Source organism: Struthio camelus, chromosome 1, assembly GCF_040807025.1.
Source record: "Struthio camelus isolate bStrCam1 chromosome 1, bStrCam1.hap1, whole genome shotgun sequence".
Classification (NCBI taxonomy): Eukaryota; Metazoa; Chordata; class Aves; order Struthioniformes; family Struthionidae; genus Struthio; species Struthio camelus.
In genome coordinates, this window is record NC_090942.1 from 70,348,693 (window position 1) to 70,371,821 (window position 23,129).

The window sequence follows — 23,129 nt, forward strand, 5'->3', positions numbered from 1 at the left end:
GTTGCTGCATCTGTCTGTCTGCCTTTCTGTCTCTGCCTGTCTGGTTCTCTCTGCTTCCATGCCCTTTGCTGCTCAGATTTTGGCCATCAGCTGCCACTGGACACAGATCTTTGCAGTTCCTAGAACTTGCAAGTTCACTTGCCCAAACTTTTTGGAAGAGGCAGAAATCATCTCCCTCCCTCTCTCCTTCTTTCTCTCTCTCCTCTTTCTCAAATGCCATCTGGGTAGCAGAGGCCTCCAAATTACGTAGCAAAGGGCTGGAGAAGCACAGTGGCTTCTTTTGACATCTTGTGTTGTCATACCCTTACTGCTGCCATCCTAAAAGTTGTATATAGTCCTGACCTATCCCTGTGTGTGTGTATATGTATGTATATTTGACTTATTTTCTTTTTGGAAATACTACTGATAAAATTCATTGGGGGAGGTATTTAGATTTTTTTTTTTTTTTGATGTCTGGTGGTGATTTTATGTCTAGAATAATCCAGGTAACCCACCACTGCGGTCCCAACTTCTATACTCAGCACGTCACGTTGAAGCATGGTTGTGAGCTGTCAGAGTGGCAAATGCTAGAATACCATGGTTTATTTTGTGAACATTGGGAAAGCAACCCTCAACTCTTCCCCAAAATAGGCTTAGACCTATTTGGATTTGATACCAGCCATGGTTGATCAGCAGTTCTATTGCGTGTTTTTCACCCTGTATTGATCAGAAGGAAGTATGATAAGAATATTTGACCACAACCATGTTTGAACAAGGTTATTTTTATTTTTATTTATGTATTATTGGTCATGAAAATGGGGCCTTTTCTTTTTTTCTCTTTCGGCTTAAAAGATGTTGGTATTCTGAGTGCATTTCCAGAGTGCATAATATGATTTGCCCATTCAGAGGAATGCTTTTGATAACTGCACAACTTTTTCTGTAAGGAAATCTATATGAAATGTGGGCAAATAGAAGGAAAAAAATGTATTTTTTACAGAAAAGGGGGCAGTGAATGCCAATGACTCCTTCCTCAGTTTACCTGAGTATTTATTTGAGCTATTACTGATGACTGCTAATATTAGCAATGCACCATAAGAATAAAGTGTATGGTCTCCATGGGGAAAAAAACACATTGAAAGACTGTCCATACTACACAGTTTCGAGGAAATACCTCAGTGTTGTCATTTCCGCAAAACTACATGTTACACTTGGCTTCAGATATTATGCCAGATGCATGGAATAATTACAACATATTTTAATGCAGGGGAGATTTAAGAGCAGGATAAAAATAAATTTGCCTTACTGGGTAAATCTAATCACAAACATGATAAGTAATTAAAATATGAGAAACAGAAGATACAGACTCCAGGAGAAAAAAAACACTTATAAGCTAAATGTAAAAGCAGTAAAATGAAAGGTAAGAAGAATAAAATTATATAGCCCTATATCTAATGCAGAAACCTGTCTGGAATCCTTCAGAGTAAAAATATTTAGAGTTCTCTTTCAAATGATGAGGCACATCATTGTCTCATTGACTGCACTGGGGACTGGATTGTGCTTTTAATTACCACAGGCTTTCACATACCCAAAACCTCTGTGGGTTTTAAGGATTTTAGGGCAGGAGTCCTGACTGCGTATTGGGCTATAAATTCTTATTGCAATAATAGTAATAGCTAATAGTGGGAACACTAAGTACTGCAGGCCTTGTCCTGTGAAATGGTGAAATATGCATGTGGCATGTATATTCAAGTACAAGGAGCTCTTTAAAAAGCTACATTTGAGTTTTCTGATCAGTATTTAACTTTTATTGTCATTTTTCTATCACATCACTTTTAAAAAAAGTGTTACAGTTTTCTGGCGCCAGCATTTGAGAAATAATACAGTTATATTTTGTTTTTATTTTAATGTTAATATGTTTTTCCACAAAGCTAGTTAAAATGTTCAAAATATTAAAAAAAAAATAAAAAGCATTAGAACTAACCCAAGCTGGTTACATTTTCCACTGGTTTGCTAGCCAGGATAAATCATTCCTTTTGCCAAGCAAAAATTTCTTTACTACAACTTTTAATACAAACCGTAATAGGGATTACATCTTTTTATGAATTCATAGAAAAGCTATTACTCTGATCCCTTGAATGCTGTCTTAATATAAGCATTAATTAATGACAGTTCCCCAGATACCATAAAGTTAGATGTTCAAAAAGGTGCTCAGCTGAGTTCAAATCCAGCTAGTTCTGTCATATAAGACCATTCCTTGAAGCAGTGAAGGATGTTTTCTGGCATTTAATTCTCCTTTTTCTAGGACTTACTTTGCTCAGAATGTTCAAGGAATTTTCCCGTGTTGCTGTTCCCCACATGCTGATTGCAGTAGTAAAGGGTGCACAATCCCCCATGCTTCACTAATTCAATTTTACTGTAAAAAGCTGCTGTTTTTCATCCAAACTGCAATAGCTTTTGACTTCAATCCTCCAAGACCTATGTGTGCACCGCATCTTACTATTATGCATAGTTAGAGATTTGCTAGCTGGCTACAAATTACACTGCTATTTGCAATGAAAGCAATGAAGGTGATGGAAGAAGACAAAGGACATGCACAAGTATTTAACTTCTTTTCCTCTTTAACTTTCTCTTCTCCCCCATCATCTTCTCCCCAGTTACTTTCCCCAAATTTTGATGAAATCTTGGGCAGTAGAGGTCATGTTTCCCATGCTTGCCAGGTGCACTGGGAATAGTTTTCAGCAAGGCAATGGCTAATTCCCCTCTACCTACTATATCAGTGGGTTTTTTTCCTCTCTTTCTTCAGATAAGATACTGTCAGGCAAGGGAAAAGTTTTTTTTCCCCCTTGTGAAGGTTTTAGTACCTGGCACTAGGCATTAGTTCAGCATGGTGATGGGTACCATTCTGCAAACCCAAATGCACAGACTAGCAGAAATCCAGAGATTCCCATTAGATAATTGCTGCTAGGAAAGAGAATGCAGCTTCCCAGACAGATATGTAATCAAAGGTAAACATATGCAAACTAATTTTACGCTTTCTAATTCAGGCAGTAAAGCATCCCCATTTAGCACCCCCTCTGCCCCACCCCAGCCTCATATGTACCAACCAGGCAAACATACTTTTTTTTATTTCTCTCTAGACAATTGCTTTTAAATTTGTTGTGCTCTTACCTTTCATGACTGGTCTGTTCCTCACGGGGATTGTCGAGCAGAAAATGTCAACAAAATGACTTCTGCTCCATGTATCTTCCTAGACATCTGTTAAATCAGACCCATTCCCAGCTGAATCCAGATGACTTGGCTGTAGGGACTGGATTGCTGCTGATGATCAGCAGATTGATAGCCAAAAATATGAGTCTTGCTCTAACTGTTAGTAAAATTGACTACAGTGCAGAGCAAAGGGACGTCCCAGCTGGTCACATCCCAGTCTTTGTCTCAATATCCGCTTTTAAACTGGGAGATACCAGTCAGCAGTGCTGTCTGCTAAGCCTCATCTGAGTGACTTGGAAAAAATCTGCTTCACCTAGAGCCAGATCAAGTGACATCTTTTCCTAAGCTGAACTGACATGAAGGCAAAAATGCCTCAGCTATTAAGAAACATTTGTAATAGGAAAGCACTAAAACAAATTGATATTTAGAGCTAGGGATTTTGAGTCTCAACCTTTTGCCCAGACTTGAACATATTGAGTTACCTGCAGTGAGTATTCTGTTTCATCCAAACCATTCAACTTCTTTTTTTTTTTTTTACTAAATAATTCATAAAATCGGTAATCATTTGTTCTTCAAAAGAGGTCTAGAACAAAAATGTGTTGCTCAACAGCTTTGTAACAGCTGGCTGCAGTCTCCATATGACCACCTCTAACATGCTCAGATAACGCCCATGACTGACATTTCCAGTCCCAGAATGGCTCACAGGCTTTGTTATATCTCATATTAATATACAGCAATCCAGTGTGCCTGTGCAAGCAGTTCTTTTCTAGGAAACTTCTACATCAACGTTAAATAACTTTCTAATTGAAAAAGCAATGAAAAGACACAGTCTGTGAATAAAATACTAATTGCTTCAGATCTCAGATGAAAATTATCCATCACAAACTCTCCATCTGGGCTGCTGGTGTCTCTGGCTAGCCTCCCTTGGGCAGAGAATCATTACTCAAAAATAGTAGGAGCTGCTATTTCACCTGTATCCACGGTCTCTTGCAATGCACAGTCCTGTTGCATTTGAAAGAAGGTGGGTTGGGCTTTTTCCTGATTTCGGTGGGATAAGCAGTTTCTTCCAGCACCTTCTTCAAAGCATAAGACTGCCTACTCTTCTTCACCCTGCCTCAGAGCCTTTGGGCTGGGCAGAGGAAGGATCCTGGTGACACAGCAGAATCTTTGAGCTGGTAAACTGCCTGCCTTCCTCCCTGGAAAAACCTGCTCATGATCTAGTTTCGGTCTGGCTCCATTAGTGCCCAGGAGAGTTACCATTACTGAGCAGTGGGTATCTTGTTGCAGGCAACAGGACTGCTTCTGGCCTTAACTCTGCCAGTACAATTCTTCATCCATTATGCAGGTGCTGTAGAGATGCTGCTGAAGGGTCCTTCTGGATTCATTCACTCCTGCTAACCACATCTCAGTAAACCTTGCTGAGCTGCCCAGTAAAGATCTTCACAAAGTCCTTCAAGGTCCAAAGCTCTCTGGCCCCATTTCTGTTATATACAGGTGAGGCTGCCCAGAGAAACTTTAGTGACACTGATGTGCAAAGGGGATCAAGTTTAATCTGTTCTTCATTCTTTCTTCTTATTCTCTTCCTACACCTTGCAATCCTGTCAGTTAATTAACAAATAGCTGTAGAAGAAATGACTTAAATGCTCAAGGCACCACGGTCAGGCACAGCCATGATGGAAGGACATGCTTCCAGGAATTTGCTTAATTCCTCAGATCATCAGCCTCCAGGGAGTATGAAGCCAGTAGATGACACTCACCCCCTCAGTACTAATGGAATATTGCAATGCCTTGGAGACGAGGAAAAGTCCTGCCCACCTGTGGCTCAGGAAATTCAGCTTAGAGGAGAACTCGGCTGCCGTTAACCCTTCCAAAATGGACTATGGGATGCTATGAGAGAGGAATGGAGTGGATACTTCTTGGAAGCTACACCTTATACAGCACACAACGACATATCTTTAAAGTAACCAAGACTGGTATGAATGCTTTGAAGTCTTCTTTTTTATTTCAAGTCAAAATCAGTGGCATCATCCTAGTAAACAAGAACCTTAACAGGCCAAGTTATGTCAGAGACTACTTCTCAACTTGCAGCCCACTGGAGCAGCTGTGCTTTCACAGTACTACTACAGATAAGAAGTCAAGATGATAGATGTATTCAGATGTTTGGGGCATGATGAGAAGACCTGGATATGAAAAGACTTGTTGCTAGGAGTGAGTCAAAGCTAGAACCAGGCAGTGCTCTGTTTGGAAAACCAGCTTCATAGATTTCCCTGTCTCCCAGACAATTAAAACAAAAAGAGAGAGAAAAAATGATTAATGTAAGAGAGAAGATAAATCTTCCTGAGGAGGTAGAGAAACAGAAGACTCCTCTTTCCATCAGAGTGCTAAATACACTGCACTTTTAAACACATTGGTGTTTAAAAGCCATATTAATTCTGCCATTGGAAAGACAGGGAGAGCGTTTGAACTGCTTAGAAGCAAGAATTGAGAAAACCATTAGGCGTCGAGAATAATGGAGCTGAGGAAAACTGGAGACCTGGGAACTCTTTAAAGTTTTCAAACCTGCACCGCCTCCATCTTGCTCAGTGGTCTGGTCAGCTTTTTGGGTCATCCCCTTAATCTGTTCTGGGCTGGGACAACCTGATTACCTCCTTTGGGAACCCCTCCCCCATGAACCAAGAACTGGGCAGTAAAAAAGCAAGTGAAATGAAAAAAGCCAGCACTGTTGCGCATGGCTTCAGGCAGAGGTATTCAAATCAGCAAAATCTCTCCTTATCTAATACTCATACTGGAAAATTCTTAAAATCAGTCCATTTGTAAAACAGAAATCCTGCACATGGCTAGCTTTTCAGCATTTATTTTCATGGTTTGGTTTATTTTCAGACCTTCCAATCCAGATATTCTAGGGCTTTCTTTTGCTACCTGTTCCTCAAAAAACAAATAGTAACACACAGGCAAGCCTGCACCTACCAGCCTCTCTGAGTCAGACCGGTCCTTGTACAGCAGAGACAAGCGCTGCATCTCTGATAGCATTTAGTATCTGCTTGTTTCTCAGGAATGCCCAGGCTTGATTACCATAAAACTTGAGTTCTTCATTTACCCAGAGCTAATGAGAAGAATTATTAAAATATCCTGAAAATTAAGAATAATTTGCGTACATATCCTTTCCTGATTGTTCTACTTTTCCTCTGAAAGTCATGAAAAAAATACAGCATTCAGCTAGATAAAAAGTGACTCTCATTAACTGCCCAGTAATTGTCAATCTGAGGTAATTTGCATAACCAAATTAAAGCAATTGACTTCCCTTATATTTACCTTAAGCACTTGGAATCATAGGCTTGCTGTCTGAAAATTCATGGATATATATATGAAATTAATTAATAAGCTATTCAAATTGGTACAATTTGCGTATTTGGAGCTACTTAGAAAAGCAAGCTCTAGAATTTAAAAATTTTAGAATACCTAGGAAATGTAGGAGAAAAAATGATATATGTAAGATTCACTTGCTGTAAAAGTTACCTTGACCTTATTAACTGTATACAAAATGGGTTTTTGTGGCATATGGGTATGCTAATATTTCCCCAAAGATCTGAAGCTATGTGGAATTTATGTGAAATATATATATTTATATATTGGATCTGTATGAATTGGCATTTATATCAGTCTATATTTACCCACATTAGTTAGTGCTGGCAGGAACGTAATGACAAACTTCATTGCAGGTGTCACTTTTTTCCGAATTTCCCATACTGCACTAAATAGATATTTAGTTCCATAGTGCAAGAGACCTTAGTTGCTTCTGCAGAGCTATGTGAAGATTAGCGTGTTACAGTGCACTAGAACAACTCAGGGCTCTTCCCAGGGAGATCAGCAAAGCGGTTACCATTTGCCTCAGTAAAGGCAGCATCATACACCTGGATTCCTTATTTTCCTGTACCGAGGATGCCTGTTTCTAACAGACCCTAAAAATAAACCTCAATTTATGAAAATAGTCAAAAAAACCTCAGATGCTTCACACAAAATTAGAACTGTGGAGGGGCTTGATTTTTTTGTTTCACAAAAGCTCCTTGCAATTCTGACATTTTTTTCTCCTTTAAAATAGAAAAAAAAATGCAAAATTTCCAGTAAAGGATCATTCCAAAAGATATAGTTTGGGTAAAATCAAAACATTTGTCTCAGTTAAGTAGAAACAATTCAGTCTGGGAGTGATTTGTCATAGGTATATAATATTTCTAATTGAAATGAAAACTCAAAATGTGTTATTACAGACAGGACAAAATGTGAGATTTCAATCTTACTAACATTTCTGAAATGCTTTTTTTTTCCAAAATTGACATGTTTGTACAGAACATTTCACTTTAAACATCAGTATTCTTCTAACAGAAAATATTTTTATAGCAAAGGATATAATTCTGGCTAGTTTTATTCAAAATTCAGAAATTCTCAAAGAACTGTACTTTTAATGGAAGAATGCAGATGGAAGAATGCAGAGATTTAGCAGCTTGCCTGTCTTTTTTTTTTTTTTAACAATTTGATTTCACTGTAAGGTTTTGGGAATTGAGAATTATGCCATCTGCAATCCAGTAGTATTTCCACACAGAGAAATACCAGATACATTTCTGCCTGGTCTTACAATAATTTCACAAACTTCAGTGGCAGGTGGATTATCTCTGGAGTGTTTGTGATTAAAACCACACACAGCAGTGGCAGACAGATGACTCTGGAGGGGGTTGTGGTAACTCCCTAGTGTAATGTCAAACTATTACCTGCCAGCAGCCAGGCTGATTTGAAGCCCTGACTTTTTCTAGCTCTCCACAAAGACTTGTGTTAGCCTCCAGAGGTCACTTCAGCCTTTTGACACTACAGATGCAACAGAAAGTCTAGTGGCTTTTCTCTTACCATGTCTCCATGACATTGATAAATTCTAAATGTCGCTCTCCCCTTTACCCTGGTAAATTCTTATTTTTCTTGAAGCTCATGTTCTTGCAGATCCCACCCCAGCTTGTGTGTGACCCACACGTGCAAAAGAAAAATCTTCGGAATAGTAGTGTTGTTGCCTTGCAGTTGCCCTATGTGTGCCCTCTACATCCAGTAAAGCTGTAAGTGGCCAAGCAGCTGAAACAATCTTTGAGTTCTTTCTCGCTTCCTGTAGCAGCAAAATTAAATCACTGTTGCCTGCCGAGTGTCCTTTAATGAAACTGCTTTTAATTCCCCTCAACGTCTTATCTATGTTAGTAAGACATAGTCATTACCCCAAAATGTCTCCTTCCACCCTTCTGATTCATTTTGTACCCAACAAAGTTACAAATGCAGTGTGACCAGAGTAGGCAGGACTCTTAGAGGACTTCTATACACAAAGAACCTGTGCTCAAAAAGACTGACATCCTAGAATTGCAGATGAGCTACACAGCACTGCAGCCTGCTCAAGTGAACTCCACAGTGCGGATTCTCAGAAACATCTTTCCCACAAGGAGTATAAAGAAGCCTGAGGTGAACATCTGTCACCCCTAACCCATGTTAGAAACCTAACAGATTGATGGAGAAGTTTCCAGCAAATATGGCATCTTTATCTGTAGCTTTCCATTTTCCAAATGTTGACAGCAATCAAACAAACATCTTAGCAGCCATCCGTCACCAACAACCAACTACTGCAAGTGATCTTTAAAGAGTTTCATCTGCAAGCCATGTTTTCCTCAATGGAGAAATCCAATTAGAGATCATTTGTCACAAGCAGCAACACAAGCATCTAACAATTTGTTTTCAGGAGAAGTATGTGAAGATGCTCTCTCATATCACTGTGCCAAAGTCTCAGACAGATTTTCTCTCATCTCAAATCTAGGACTATCAGGTAAAATGAGAAGACTGCCATTGTAGGATTGCATTGACTGAGACAGCTCTGACTAACAAAGACAGCAATAACTCTATACATTCATCTGCTTATAGACTCCCCAGATCAAGTCCTCCAGAACTTTAAAGTTAGATTCTGTCTCACAAGGGACTTCAAAAAGAGATTCCTCCCTGCAAATAGAAGAAATCTTGCTAGAAAGTAAAAAACTATCAGAAAAGAAGTTTTACTCCTCAAAGATGGGGGGGAAATCTATGTAGGCTTCCTAGCATAGACTAAATCCACTGAAGGAACTGATCTCAACATCTTCCACTGTTTTCTGTGGTGTAAAAAAATCACTGCCATCAGCACTTATAGTAATCGGAGTGCCACCTGCCTGTACTGACATCTCAATGGTAGTCAAGCTTCTAAAAGTACTGAAACATACTTACCAGCAGTTAAGGAACCTCTTTGAATGTATTGATTCAATTTGTACTGTACAAACCTAATGGAGCTCCCCTTCAGGCATTTTTTGGTGCTGTTTCTCTGATGGCCCTTGTACTTGTCAGTAAACCAGCCAAAAATCTCAGGGGACTCAAACCTCTGAAAGTGCTCTTCCATCTCCAGTGTTCCACAGGGACAGGTAGGACTGATATCTCTTCTCAGGGTTTTTCTACTGAAACTTTCATTTGAATCTGTCTGTTAATTCACCTTATTATTTTCTTCCAAATGTGTATCTATCCAGAAGATATTCTAAGCCATGGATATTTCAAGGGGCTTCAGTACTACCAGGACAATACAAAGTCTTTTAGTCTTTATGCTCATGTTTTAGCTCTTGTTGTTACAGCTCTGAGAAGCCAAGCCATCACCTGTAAAGAAGTTCAGAATGTGTTATGTTAAGGCATCTGCATGCTATGATATTGTCTGTTCCGTATTGCCTTTGAAACATTGAAGTTGGTTCTCCTGGAGTGCAAATTTCATCCACTCCTAGCTTACCAAGGATTCAGTGTTTGGAAAGCCCCTAAGCACAATAATCCTCTTACTTCTGTGAAACACTATTTCCTTGACGGCAAGATCAGATGCCAAGTCTAATATATCAGTCAGTATGGCTATTCAAAAGGCTTAGATGTTCCCTGAACTCACCTGGATGTGGTGTGTTCTTTGCTAACAGCAACCAGGAAGCCTCACTCCCAACTACCCAGGCGGAGCACTCTTTATTGATTACACAGACAGTAGGATTACTAGGAAACCAGAAATATCAGTTAGCTTATTTGACGCTGTGGCTTCTGAGACTTTAAGCCTCTCTGTTGAGGCTCTCTTCTTTCCCAGAGTCCTCCCCACTCAGGAACCTGAATTAACGATTGACATAAGCTATGGTTTCATTTTTGTGTCTGTAGGGGCTTTAAGGACATGCACAGGTTAGCAGCAGCTCAAGTAATGTGACCATTTAAAAGACTGGCATTTTGACACACACACAGAACATCGTTAAAATCAAGTACATGTGGGCAACAATATTCTGAAGAGCTTTCCAGACATGCTATAGGATTCCCTCAGCATTTCACCTACCAAATCTTTATTTTGGCTTCCAGTGCCACTGTCTCTGTTTCTTGACCTCTTCTGCTCCCAAACATCTCTGTTACCTTTTAAAATATGATAATATCAAGAAAAAGAAAAAAAAATGGCCCAACTACTTCCACTGCACTTTTCCCTGTTGAGAGACAAGTTTCTTCTTATGCAGAAGCACCTGCCTAGATATTGCTCTTCCCGCTCTTAGCCTGCAGATCCTCTTTTATTTTGCTCCTACATGCCCCTGGGCTTGTTTGTGATCAGGTCATTTTGGGTCCGTTTTCTCTACGATGGAAATTGCTCAGGACATCGTCTTTTGGCTGAACTTCCTATTATTGTTGTTGCCCTTTCTCATTCAGTTACATGCATGTTACTTGTGCTCCAAAGGACAGGAACAGGGTGGAATAGCTGAAGTTCCTTTGCAGGTTAGATCACATGCAGCAGGAGAGATGGCTGTAAGTTATAGAGAGTAGAGCCTATGCCTTCTTTTTTTAAGTGGTGTCGTTTCTCAAAAAGCTTCTTCAAAGATATTATACAGATGAAGATTTGCTTTTGTACGTTGTTCTGAGATTTGTAGAAAGGAAATCATGTCCACTTTAGATGGGAATTAGACACTGGCTTTAATTCCAAATACCTGTCACCACGCTTTTCTTCTCTGTGAACTGACGTGACTGCTATGTTCTCAGGTGCCCAGTGCCTGTCCTTGTACTAAAACTGGTATAGCTGCATCAGTCACAGAGTTAAAAATTCTCAGAAAAACTAGCAATCTTTCTCTCTACAGTATATTTAGGGATGGCCCCTATGGAAAGTCTCAGGAATAAGTTCTCAGATATCTATCCACAGTCCATTTGGGGGCTCTTTGGCACAGGTGGGAAATGGTGGGATTTGGCTCCTCTCTCAAATCCTCGTGGATATCAAAGAAGGTATTCAGCAACCCTCAGTTCAGTATGTCCCCATTATATGCACATGCACAAAACACTGTATGAGCACAAGCATATCAGGAGCCTCAGCCCACTATGCCAGGGTCTATACAAATATCACCTGCCAACATTAACAGAAGCTCTCCTAAGCTGCTTTTGAGCTTTTGTTGTAGTTATTGATATACTTTATTTCATAATTGACTCCATCTTAAAACATAGGCCAGTTAGGGGAATGAGGGAGGAATCAGGCAATCTCTGCTTTCTTAGCAGTCCCCAAAGGTACTCAGAACCTGTGGTTCATGGTTTTTTAACACATTGCCAGCTCCTTAAAGTTGAGCATCTCGGTTCAACAGTGCAGTCTTAGCTGCTTATATAATCATATCCTTTTATGCAGAATTTTTTACTGTTACACTACTAGTATCCTCACTTTCAAGTGAAACACTAATGATAACAAAATGGCAATTAAGATACAGTATTCCATAGTAAATTACAAGGCTTCCTCAAAGAGTCAGTCACAACTGCACTGAGATGCACTGACACTGTCAGCCAGGAGGGATGGAGAATCCTGAAAGGTGCTGAAAAACCTTCTGGGTTCCTTCAGTCAGGCGATCGCAGGTGCTTTGTACCTCCTGCTAGGAATGCAGCAGTTAGCAGGTTGAAACTTTCTCCTGTTACTAGAAAAAAGATGATTTGCAAAACTGATAGAAAGTGGAAGGGGGTGGGACAGAGAAAGTCACGGTTGAAAAGGAGAGGTTTGCCCAGCAACATGAAATCAAAATTTACGTCTGGTCTGCAAGAAATGTCTCTGTGGGCACTGCTCCCTTATTGGGTATTCAAGCCATCTTTTGCCTGTATGTGATCTGAAAAGAAAACACAAGAGCCAACTCGTGGAAGATGAGGAAAAAAGCAATGAGTGCTAACAATACCAAACCAATCAGTTAACCCAAAACAATAGTGTATGATTAGGTGTAGCTTGGGTTTTTAATTGTTCTCATTTGCATGTATCAGTAGGCTGGGCATCCAAAATACAGTTTTTATTTCGGTAGTAACAAAATACAATGCCACTTTGGTTAGTGCAGTGTGCTTGGAGAGCAGGAGCAGACTGCAGGAGTCCTTTGTGGCACTAGAGGGGAATTCTGCTACTGGAAGAAGAAATGTATCAGTTTCAGCTTTGCTAATGTAGTCACAGGAAGTAATGTCAGACAAGTCTGGCATACAGGGCATATAGCAGAGGTTAAGCCTGGAGGATTGTGCTGCCATTTAACTGAAGGACTCCCAGTGAAATTATTCTTATTTTTAATTCTACTTCTTACGCCTAAGGGTATTTGCTGCCTTGTGTGTTTTTTAGGATTGATCCCAGTATCGGAAGGGGCCCCAGAAGTTAATCAAGGACTAAGGGCAAGCACAGTGTTTGCAGCAATTCAGTCGTTCCCAGGATGGCTGGGACTCAGCTCAGCTCCGCCTCAGTGGACACATCCATTGGGTTCCTGGGGCTTTACTGGGAGGTGGGCAAAGTTAGACCGAGCCAAACAACAGCTTTATCAGCCCACTTCTCCCAGCTGGCAGTGGATTCTGTAGGGTAGCCAAGAGCATGATTACGCTATCTCAGTCCATTGTTTTATTAACAACAACGTAATCACTGAGAACTACATGTAAGGGAATGGGGATATGTAAATAGAAAGCATTCCTTTAGCATTGGGGTATTATGGGTTTACAAATCAGACTGATGCACTAGAAGTTGGCTGCTCCCTATGCAGACATGGCCTGGGTCTGAGCTGGGCAGGTAAATCAGCCCCTGTATTGGACTTGACAGTAGAGATACCAGAAACATTGTAACAGTATCAGTACCTCCACTACCTGGGTTCCAGGATATTTAACGCTGATACTGGGTCAAATTAACATGTGGTGTTAGTGGGTACAGCTCAAATCAAATTCAGTGGGAGTTGTACCTACTTCTGCCATGGCCAGCTTTGATCCTGTGTGTCCCAGGGAATGAGCCCAGCCTCTTGTGCATTTCTTTCACACTCCCGATGCCCTCTTCTGCCATTTTGTTGCTCCTTTGTTAGCCAAGACCTAGTTTACTAGGCCTCTTGATTGGAGACTTATTACAGCTTATTTCTGTCTGCCTTTCTTTAAAGCCAGCTGAACATACCCAATGCTCTTCCTCTATGGTAAGACCGAAAATACAGACCACCCTCCCAGCTTCTGTGACACTCTTTCTAACACACTCCTTTATTCTCTTCCCCCTGATCACGAGTTCTCTCTCCAAGCCCAGCCTAGTTATTTGTGCATGAAGCTGCCATGTTGTGTATTGGTGTGAGTCTGGTGTTCACATGAGCTGTGAATATGCTGCACATGTGTATTTCTTGTGCATCCTGAGCTTTCCTTTGGTCAAGTTAACTGTTGTTCTGCCTTCTAATGAATCACCAAGAGAGAACGAGAACTGGTAAGATTTCTTGTTAGCAACACACTCTCAGGATCAGTGTGACACTGAATAGGTTTGCAATGTGACTTCATGTCCAAGCTTACAGACTAGAAAGGATTAGGACTCAGAAATTCCTCTTTGATGAGGTGATGTTGCTGTAATTTCAGAGTTCATACTTTGCACAAATAAGAATAAGCTGTGCAATGGTGCGCACAAACAATGCTGCCTTGGTGTACAAGGCAGTTCCCACACTACCCCAGCAGAGTTACAGTAAGTCCGATCTCTGACAGCCACTTTGTAGAAGTTCCCTCCTCTGGCAAAGATGTGCCGTCAAAAAGCTGGATGAAAGCAAGGAGGAAGTAAGCAAGGCAACTCAGACATTGGCTAGGCTGTAGCCACCTAGTCCTAAAATGACCATAATCTCCCCCAGGCCTGCTTTTAGCTAAGTGGTTTGATGCCAGTAAGTTGCAGGGAATTGGAGGAATTTGTTCCACTTTGTCCACTGCTTACACTTTGTCTAACCTCGGAGAGTAGGGCTAATTTTCTGCTTACAGCTCCTGCCTCCTCTCAGCAATGAAAGAAGAGGCGATGCTAAAACCTCTTTCAAGACCAGTGTCCCAACTCACTGCCACCCAAAGGGCCAAGCCCATGAGAGCATCGGCAGTTAAGAGTAAGCAAATGCCTTTTTCTTAGGCACAACTCCAGCAATACTGCAGTCCACATATTTTTTAAATTTGGACCTCAAGTCTCTTTTAGGTGATATCAGAATTTAGCTTCTTAGGGAAAGCTGAAAGGACTTCTGTAGGATTGGGAGAGGTGTGTGACTTTATAGTCAGCCCTCTAGAACTGTGTTTCTGAAGGTATTGAATGCCATGATTATGTAATTGCTCAGAGGCCAGATTCTCTCCTTCAGAGCAGTTCCCTTCCGTTCACTGAAGCCCCCAGGCTGTGACCTGAAGTTGGAAAAAGAGAACGATGTTAGATTCAGGGAGCACTCAGGGAGTTCCTTGGCATAGCCTGTTCCCCTAGTCTTTCCTGCTCCATTACTGCAAGGGCAGCTAGCATCAACCTTTGCTGCGTATGGGAGGAAGATACCCAAAATACCCACCAGTGATTCACGCAGATAGTCGAACTGCAGAGCGAGTGCAGTCCTGAAGCGTTAAACATACCACTGTGCCTTCTGCAAGAGTCAAGCTCACTTGCGCACAAATCAGCGGCAAACAGCTACACCCACTGTGCAACACTGCCACTGCCTGATAGGCGGTGGGGCAGGGACGCAGCTGGGGAGCCAGCAAAGCTGAACATGAATCTGCACAGCACAGGCTGGAAATAGGAGCAAGCGCACAACACAGGTACATGTTCTCATGTGCACATGTTGACTTTTAATCACAGAAATACGCATCCAAGCAGTTTCTGTGCCTTGGATTTTATAAGAAGTAGAAACGCAAGCAGATGCTGGTTTTGTTGCTCTGTGACAGGAAATCCAAAGGGTCTGTTCTCTCTTGGTTTACACAGTGGTGAGTAGTTAACAGCAGGGGTGATCTGCACTGTTTCTTCGTCCTAAATGTTGCTCTTTTGAGGTTTAGACTCAGACTCTGGGCTTGCAAGGTGAGTTGGGATGGAAATGGGGTTTCTGTGCACTTTACTCTGCAGGCAGGTCAAGTAGCAGGATGACAGTGTTATCTCCCCATATGGCAGAAGGTTGCATTCCCCCAGTGCTTCTAGTGGCAACCACCAGCTCCACAGACTTTACACAGTATTTGAGGGGGTTAATGACCTGGGAACCACATTGCATTTTCTGTGTCTTGCCTCTCCTCGAGCTAGACAACAAGTTCCTCACAGAGGCCCAGGTAAGCCTGCTAACATCTCGGCATTCAGAAATCTGTTGCCCTCACATGTGTGAAGTCTGAGGAATGTCAAAGCTGGTTACAGACCCAGGGGAAAATGCTTAGGGACAAAGCAGATGCTGTGAGAAAAACAGAGGCCAGAAAAAAGACTATTTAAAAATACTGCACGCCTGAACAGTAGCAGTGAAGCCAAAATAAAATGTTTTTTTTTAAAAAAAAGGCAGTGCACAGACTGTGGGAAATACAAAGGGGTCATGAGAAATGCAAAAGGCCCAAATGCAGAGCAGTGGGAGCTAGCAACCACAGCTCAGCACCCAGAAGCTCAGCCACAGCAGTGCAGGGACAGCAGGGCTGTCAGAGATACAAGAAACACTAGCAGCTGGGCTGGGGGCAACACATGCCATGCCCCCGTGGGGCTTCGCACACCAAAACAGACTTGGGACCTGCTACTGTTTCCCAGCAGAGCCAGCTACACATGTCTAATGCACAGCACCAGTCTCACTAGAGCTGCTAGCTGAGGTTCGTGCTGTGGTAGTTTCAGAGACAGGTCCAAAGAGAAAGCATTTTTCTCCTCCAGTACAGTATCAAAGGAGAATGGCATATTACCAATGTAATGGTGGGGGGAAGTAGAGCATAAACAATCTCTGATTGCTAAAAGTCCAGGCGTCTTCAGTGGGGATGCTGATGGCCTTGAAAGCCCCCATAGAATAGCATCACCACCATGGGAGAGAAGGCAGGCCAGGCCAGCATCCGTGCGTCCCTGAGGTGCTGGGGTAGTGCAACAGCCGGGAGCGTGCCCAGGACCAGGAACAGTGCAGTGAGCTCTTGGCATAGCGTTCTCTGTGACCCAGGGTCTTTGTTCCTCCTGTGCTGTTGTAACTCCTGCCTCTGTGCCAATGGCTTCCAGAACGCAGAGGAAAACTCTCGCATCTCAATCACCTTCTTCCGACTCTTCCGCGTGATGCGTCTCGTGAAGCTCCTGAGCCGAGGGGAGGGCATCCGGACTCTGCTTTGGACCTTCATCAAGTCTTTCCAGGTATTCCTTTACTTATCTCTATCTATATATATAGAATTCCTAACTCTTTTTCCCTTTTGTTGCCCCTCAAAGAGGGTTTTCCCATAAGTGGAAGTGCCTGAGCACAAAGGATGCTCGTCACTCCTGTGCATAGAAGTGACATATGGCATGAATGAGGCTCGAGTAAACGGGACCCATGGTGGATGACTGCGTGGGTATGAGTTTCATCTTTAAAGCATGAGTAAGTGATGGAGACCTTCCTAAACAGCCTTGATAACTCAGTTCAACTCTATTACAGTCTGTCTGTAACTCCGTCGATCTTTTTTTCCATTTTAGCTGTATTTTGTATCTGTGATTGTATGTGAAATTCACATCGGAGGGGAAGGCCTGGGTCTCAGTTAAATTCCTCTTAGGCCTTATTTTGAGAATTTCCAGTGAGTATTAGAGTTGTGTGGCCCCTGTGCTTCATTCAGGAAGAATTTCATCTTTTCTGCCCTAAACCTTTGGCCTTAGTAACAGTGCCAAGGTATTAAATTGCTGGTGCTTTTGCCCTGGAGACGGCTGCGTTTTGGTGGTAGGTGAAGTACCAGAGTAGATAGGGAAATTAGAAGGAAAATAGACTGGATAAGAATTATCACCTCTGTGGGAAACAAATGCCATGAGATAGCTACTCACTAGAAATACTGCTTTCAGACCTGCCAGTAGTGGAGCAATGTATAGAAAAATGGTAGTTAGAGATGAAGCGTGGCATGTTTCTGCTTTTTACACATATTTGACCCAGACTTACTAGGCCAGCACAGCCCTAGGTGTTAGCTGAGGGAGTTCCTGAGGAAGTGTCAGGGAAACACAGCACAGTAATACAAATGGTGGTCTAAACATATGAAAAGATGCAGGACACACCACTGGGCAAAAGCATAAAAGAGTGACTTGCCCAACACAGAGGGGTGCCCAAAACAGCAGTCAGACATCCCCCAGATTCAGGCTTCAAATGGTTGATAGTATTTTTACTGACTCAAACGGTAAAGGAACTGATCTGAACTTTAAAACTTAAACTTCACCAGCTACAGCACAAGCTGGCACCAAAGCCTGCTGTGCTGTAGATCACCATGACTTCTGTCTCTGTCAGCAAGAATGGCACATGTTTACACCAGGGATCACGTTTGGACTCTTTCCAGTGCAGCTCTCAGATCTTCTCGGTGGCTGTATCTCAGGGCTCATGTGAAGGACTCTCACTTTTCCCACTCCTTGACTACCAAAGCAGTAAGGATTGCCCAGTGGTTTCCTGACACATCTACACCATGTGCAACTTTTTCCATTGCTTACATGGTTGCTAACTTTCAGGTAGTTATTTAAGCAGCTCCAGTGGGAACCATTTTGGCAGAGTCCCTAGGAATGAGATGCACTTGGCAAAGCTCAGCCAGCCCTGATGTAGGGGCAGAGTCACACTTCCCAGCTCCTTTGTCCCCTGCCCTTGCCCCTGGTTCCTCCAGTCTTGTCCCCGCTTTTGGCTGGAGAGGATGAGATGGATGGGAAAGGGTGTGCCTGCTGCTTCCCTCCAGTGACCTTCAGACCTCTTTGATTGGAAAGTCTCTCTTAGGCAGGGCTAAAGGGTGATGGGAGAAAGTATCAAGGGAGGTATCTTCCACAAAAGAGAGAAAAAAAGCACAGTGAGCAAGTGTCTTTTCCCTTGAAAGCCTTTTAGCTGCTTATAACATGGTATTCTCTGCTGAGAGCTCCTCCTCTTGCAACTACTGCTAGGTTACTTTCACAGCTAAAAATAGCCACAGTGCAGAGCTCTTAACTGAGCCATTCCCACTGTCAAAATCTGGGATCTCTGTGGACTTTTCTGTCTGGCACAGGGTTTTCTCTGTGTCCCTACATGCTTCCAGGAAGTGTATTTCCTCTTACAGGACAGCTTAATAAGCAATGAACTTGTGCAGGAGTTCAGATACCATCGCAACTACCAAGTGTCCTGTGCATGACGTGCAATCCATACAACTTGGGGCACTGATCAGAGGAGTGTGTGGTGGGAAAAATGCTCAGCGGGGTTTCCGCCTGGAGAGTCAGCGACAGAGACCAGACTGGCGAGTGGGAGGAGTAGGAAGTGAGAGGGGTGCTGAGAGCAAGGCAAGGCCGTGGGAATGAAAAGGACAAGTGGTAAAACCAGGGAAAGACAGAGCTGGAGGAGGACAGAGCCAGAAGAGCAGAGTATGGGAGATGGTGAGCTGAAGGAAGCATGAGGAGTAAGGGGCAGAGGTGAATAAGAAGGTACATCAGTGGAGAGGAGTGGGCTGAGTGGAAAAAAGTGGCAGGAAAGTAGAGGGCCAGGAGGGATGGCAATCTTCCAAGCCCTGTGCAAAAGCTGGACAAACCCTGAAGGTTATGCCCTTTAGGTTCTGTCTGGACACTATCCCAGGAGCTCTTCTGAAGTCCTGTGTGACTCAAGTCCGGAGTGCATTGTCACAAAATGTGTGGGGCCAAACTCTGAGCTGGTGTGTCTCCATGGACATTGTAGGGTAACCACACAGATTTGTCTGATCCCGTAAAACACAGAGGAATCTCTCTCTGAGTCTTGAGATGCTGATTGCAGGCATTGTTGAAAGGTTTAAATTTGGGGCATTTTAATATTCAGATTTCTTTGAGATGATTTCTACAGGTCTTAGTCAAATCCTCATGATGGTCAGTGAAAATTGTTCTTGAATTCTTCCTGTAAGATTTGACCTTATTGAAATTTAACATAAACTTGAAATATGTAAATAATCTCATATAAAACTAAAATCCAATGTTGTGGGCATTCGATACTTCATGAGGAAGGGTGTTCAAAAACAGATCAGAGAGAGTGCTCACATTTTCAGGATGAATATGTTCACGGATTACCTCTGACGTAAGGTCTGAAAATTTCTGGTCAGAGCACAATATATTTCAAAAGCAACAGAGTAGAAAATTCCTTCTGGAAAGCCCAAGCTTGCGAGGTCCAGAGTTGTGCCCTTCATTCCTGTCAGTGGCGGAGGAAACTGATAACACTCAACACTTTGCTGATTGCACTGGCCTCTTCCTTACGAGCCAGCGCTGCATATCAGGGCTCTGCATTTCCTCTTCAGCAGCTGATCACAGACACCTAGTGCATTGCAGACATCATCACAAGCATCTAATGCTGAACAGGGAACAAAGCTTGTGCTGCTGCAGTTACTTAGAATGGTACCAGCCATTGTAGGAGAAGCCTTGAACTTGTATCTTGACAGCTGTTGCATTTTTCATTCCACCAGACTGGATCCAGAAAAAATCACAGGCAAGTCATTGCTATTAGTCAGAGTAATACTGGTTACAGTACTTTTCTACTGTTAGTAAAGAGTTGTGGATACTGCCTGTGCCATCACTTTCCCCGCTGTGTCATGGGCAGGATTGATTTGAAGGAGGCAGAGCCACACCACCACGAGTGGGAGCAGAGTCAGATCCTTGCTGGGCTGGGTGGCACCAGGGTGGTTGGGAGGAAGGCGAGCAAATGTGGGCCTGTAGAGGCATCTAGTGGCCACCTGGCAAAATTGCAGACTCCAAGTTTTAGGGCTGACTCAGCCCACTTTGCCAAAGCCAGGAGTGTATGCGAGGCTCCAGTGTGCCAAGCTCAGTGGAAACACAGTGCTCTTTCTCTCTCTCTTTTTTTTTCTTTTTTTCATTTCTAGGCTCTCCCCTATGTGGCTCTTTTAATAGTGATGTTGTTCTTCATCTATGCCGTGATCGGGATGCAGGTAAGTGATACTAAGGAGCTCAATTGTCTCTAACAGGGGAAGAAAGAGTTTTGGGGACTGACCTGTAAAGTCACCAGATCAGTGTGTGGTGGTAAGGACCTACTATAATGTTTTCTCCTGGTAATGTAACAAGGCAGCTAACCTTGACTGGAAAACTTGTCAGCGTATGGGCTTCGAACAGGAACACAATACACACCAGCAAAACCAAAATAAACCCCATTTAATAGCAGAACACAGTAACACAGTAAAAGCAATGGGAGATGCTTATGCCAGCCCTCCACACTTCCAAAGGAATACCCAGCAACTGTAGCAAAGGTGATTTACTGGCTGGCTCATTGGCTCAAAGTAGTTGTTTCAGTGGGCTCACGGCCGTGCTGTACTGAACAAACCCCATTTTTCTCTCACATCCCTTTTGCACTGGTGTAATTCCACAGAGTTGTAAAGAGCAGCTTTTGATTTACACCCATGAAAGCAAATATGGGATCAGACCCAATGTACCGAATCTATGTTTGTGCCAATTCTTCAGGAAGCTGCATCAATACAATATCCTATTCAGTTCGCAAAAATGAACTTGGAGGCAGCCTGAGCATTCATCTGTGCAAGGAACTGATGTCGCATACAGACCACTGAAGAAAGCATGTGATGTAGGCACAGTTTATGACAGTCCCAGCCTCATTTACTGTGCTGCTTTTCAAACTAAGCTTCACTTTCCACTTCTGTGTTAATCAAAGATCTCAGAGAAGTCAGCCATCTGGGACCAGAGACCAAACTATAGAAAGGCACAACATAATTACTTCCAGAAGTCTTTAAACGTGACAAGCTTCTCAGTTTTACAATGCAGACAGAATTTGTAACAAAATTCGTTTGACCTCTGTGACCATTTTTTGTTTCCTATTGCTATAATCACATCTTTTCACAGGCTCCCATTTACTTTTCCCCAGTTTGAAATATAAAATTAATCATTTCTTGAATTATCATAGGTTATCTCATTTGGCCCCGGTGACTGCAGCTGTCATTTAATCTACCAGACTCACACTTTAAACTTGCCAATTTTGCCTTTAATACCTAACTAACTCAAATGGCCAAGATCTTGACAGGATTACCTGTGCTGTATAGAAAATCACTTGAGAGTACTATGCTGGTGTTATGTAGCTACAGAAAGCATTAAAGATGGCTTCCAAGCACCCACCCAGCTTGGGTCTCTAATGATCCTATCACTACCAAGGCTAGATATATGATTCTGTAATTCTATTCCCTTTTCTGTGAACTAAGTTCTAGGTTGGCTATTTAATCCTGGGTTTAAATTTAAGCCTCTTTTTTAACCATTCAGCAGCCTGAAGGTCATATATCTCTCAATCACATTGAACTAGATCACGTACTAGTTTGCTAGATCACCTTCTAACATCCTTTGACAAAAACAGGTCTTCTCAATCTTCCCTCACTGCTTAGAGACTGCGGACCTGTTATCATCACTTTTTGTCCTCATGGCATTTCAGACATTTGGTGTGCTGCTCTCTTGAACCTACTGACACAGAGAGTTCCCTCACACATAGGGACACATAGAAAGGAAACTCCTTTACCATGTAAGAGACACCTACCACTTTATCTCAGCTGCTCCCCTGTCATGGAGTGTAACAACATTCAAGCCTTGCTACCTAATGTGCCGAAGTGCACAAATACAAATTGATGCTGATAGAGGAAGCTACTAATATAATGGCCCACGAGGTGCAGATCGAAGAGGTTGAGAGAGAAGAACGTCTACCTGCAGCTCTTCGCGGCTGGCTAATGCAAAACGCCTGGGGTAGCTGTTGCCAGTGCATCATGTGTGAGAGAAGCTGCAAGGTCAGAAGGAAAATCACAGATTTCCAGCATGGCAAATTCCCTTGCCTACACTTGCCTGAAATGAAAAACATGGGCTGCCTTAGCTCAAGCTGCCTCTGAGCATTTAAACTGTCTTCCTGCTCCTCCTTAATGCAGCTGGGGCTGTCAGTACTACCCACAGCGGGGCTGGAGAAGGCCTGTATGTCCAAGAGCAACCCCTGCAGAAAGTCTTTGATGTGCAGACACTCCCTCCTGCCCATCTGGAATGGCCTCCCCATCATTGTCCCTGTGCTTCACTCCACATCGCTATTTGTCTTGAGGTGTTAATTACTGGTGACATTTGCTTGAAAAGAAGCTCCGTCTTCTCTCAGAGCTGCTCTGTTCCTGCTGCTCATTTTGGCTACGAGATTACAGCTGTCAGTCCTTGAGATCTTTGTCACGTTGCTATCGATGGGGAATAAATAGTCCTGACTGATTATGTTGTGCAGAGACCTCTCTGCCAGGCAAGGCCTGTTAAGGTCTTAGTCCCAATGCCATAAATTCAAAAGCCATGTAAGACTTTTTCAAAGATGCCTGAAACTCTCCTGCACGGGAGACTTTACATCTCAGAGCAGGCTCCCAAAAGGCGTGCTCATCGTTGTAGGCTTTGTCCAGTGACTGGGTGAACTGTACTTGGTACAGCAATGGTTGGCTGGGCATGGAAGGAAGCTGTGAACCATCTTTATGGATTTAAGGAAAGGGCTGTTAGATCAGCGTTGTAACTTGGAATAGCCAAGGGATGG

General features: G+C 42.7%; 1 protein-coding gene across 8 annotated transcripts in view; it reads left to right on the forward strand.

The window, feature by feature from the left end:
- Positions 1 to 23,129, forward strand: part of CACNA1C (calcium voltage-gated channel subunit alpha1 C) — a 451,988-nt gene that overhangs the window by 402,313 nt on the left and 26,546 nt on the right. For all 8 annotated transcript variants that reach the window (XM_068947481.1, XM_068947471.1, XM_068947499.1 and 5 more), the window contains 3 exons: positions 13,632 to 13,664; positions 16,673 to 16,801; positions 20,461 to 20,526. In XM_068947481.1, coding sequence (XP_068803582.1) covers positions 13,632 to 13,664; positions 16,673 to 16,801; positions 20,461 to 20,526 — 228 coding nt within the window. The remainder of the gene's footprint in view (positions 1 to 13,631; positions 13,665 to 16,672; positions 16,802 to 20,460; positions 20,527 to 23,129) is intronic.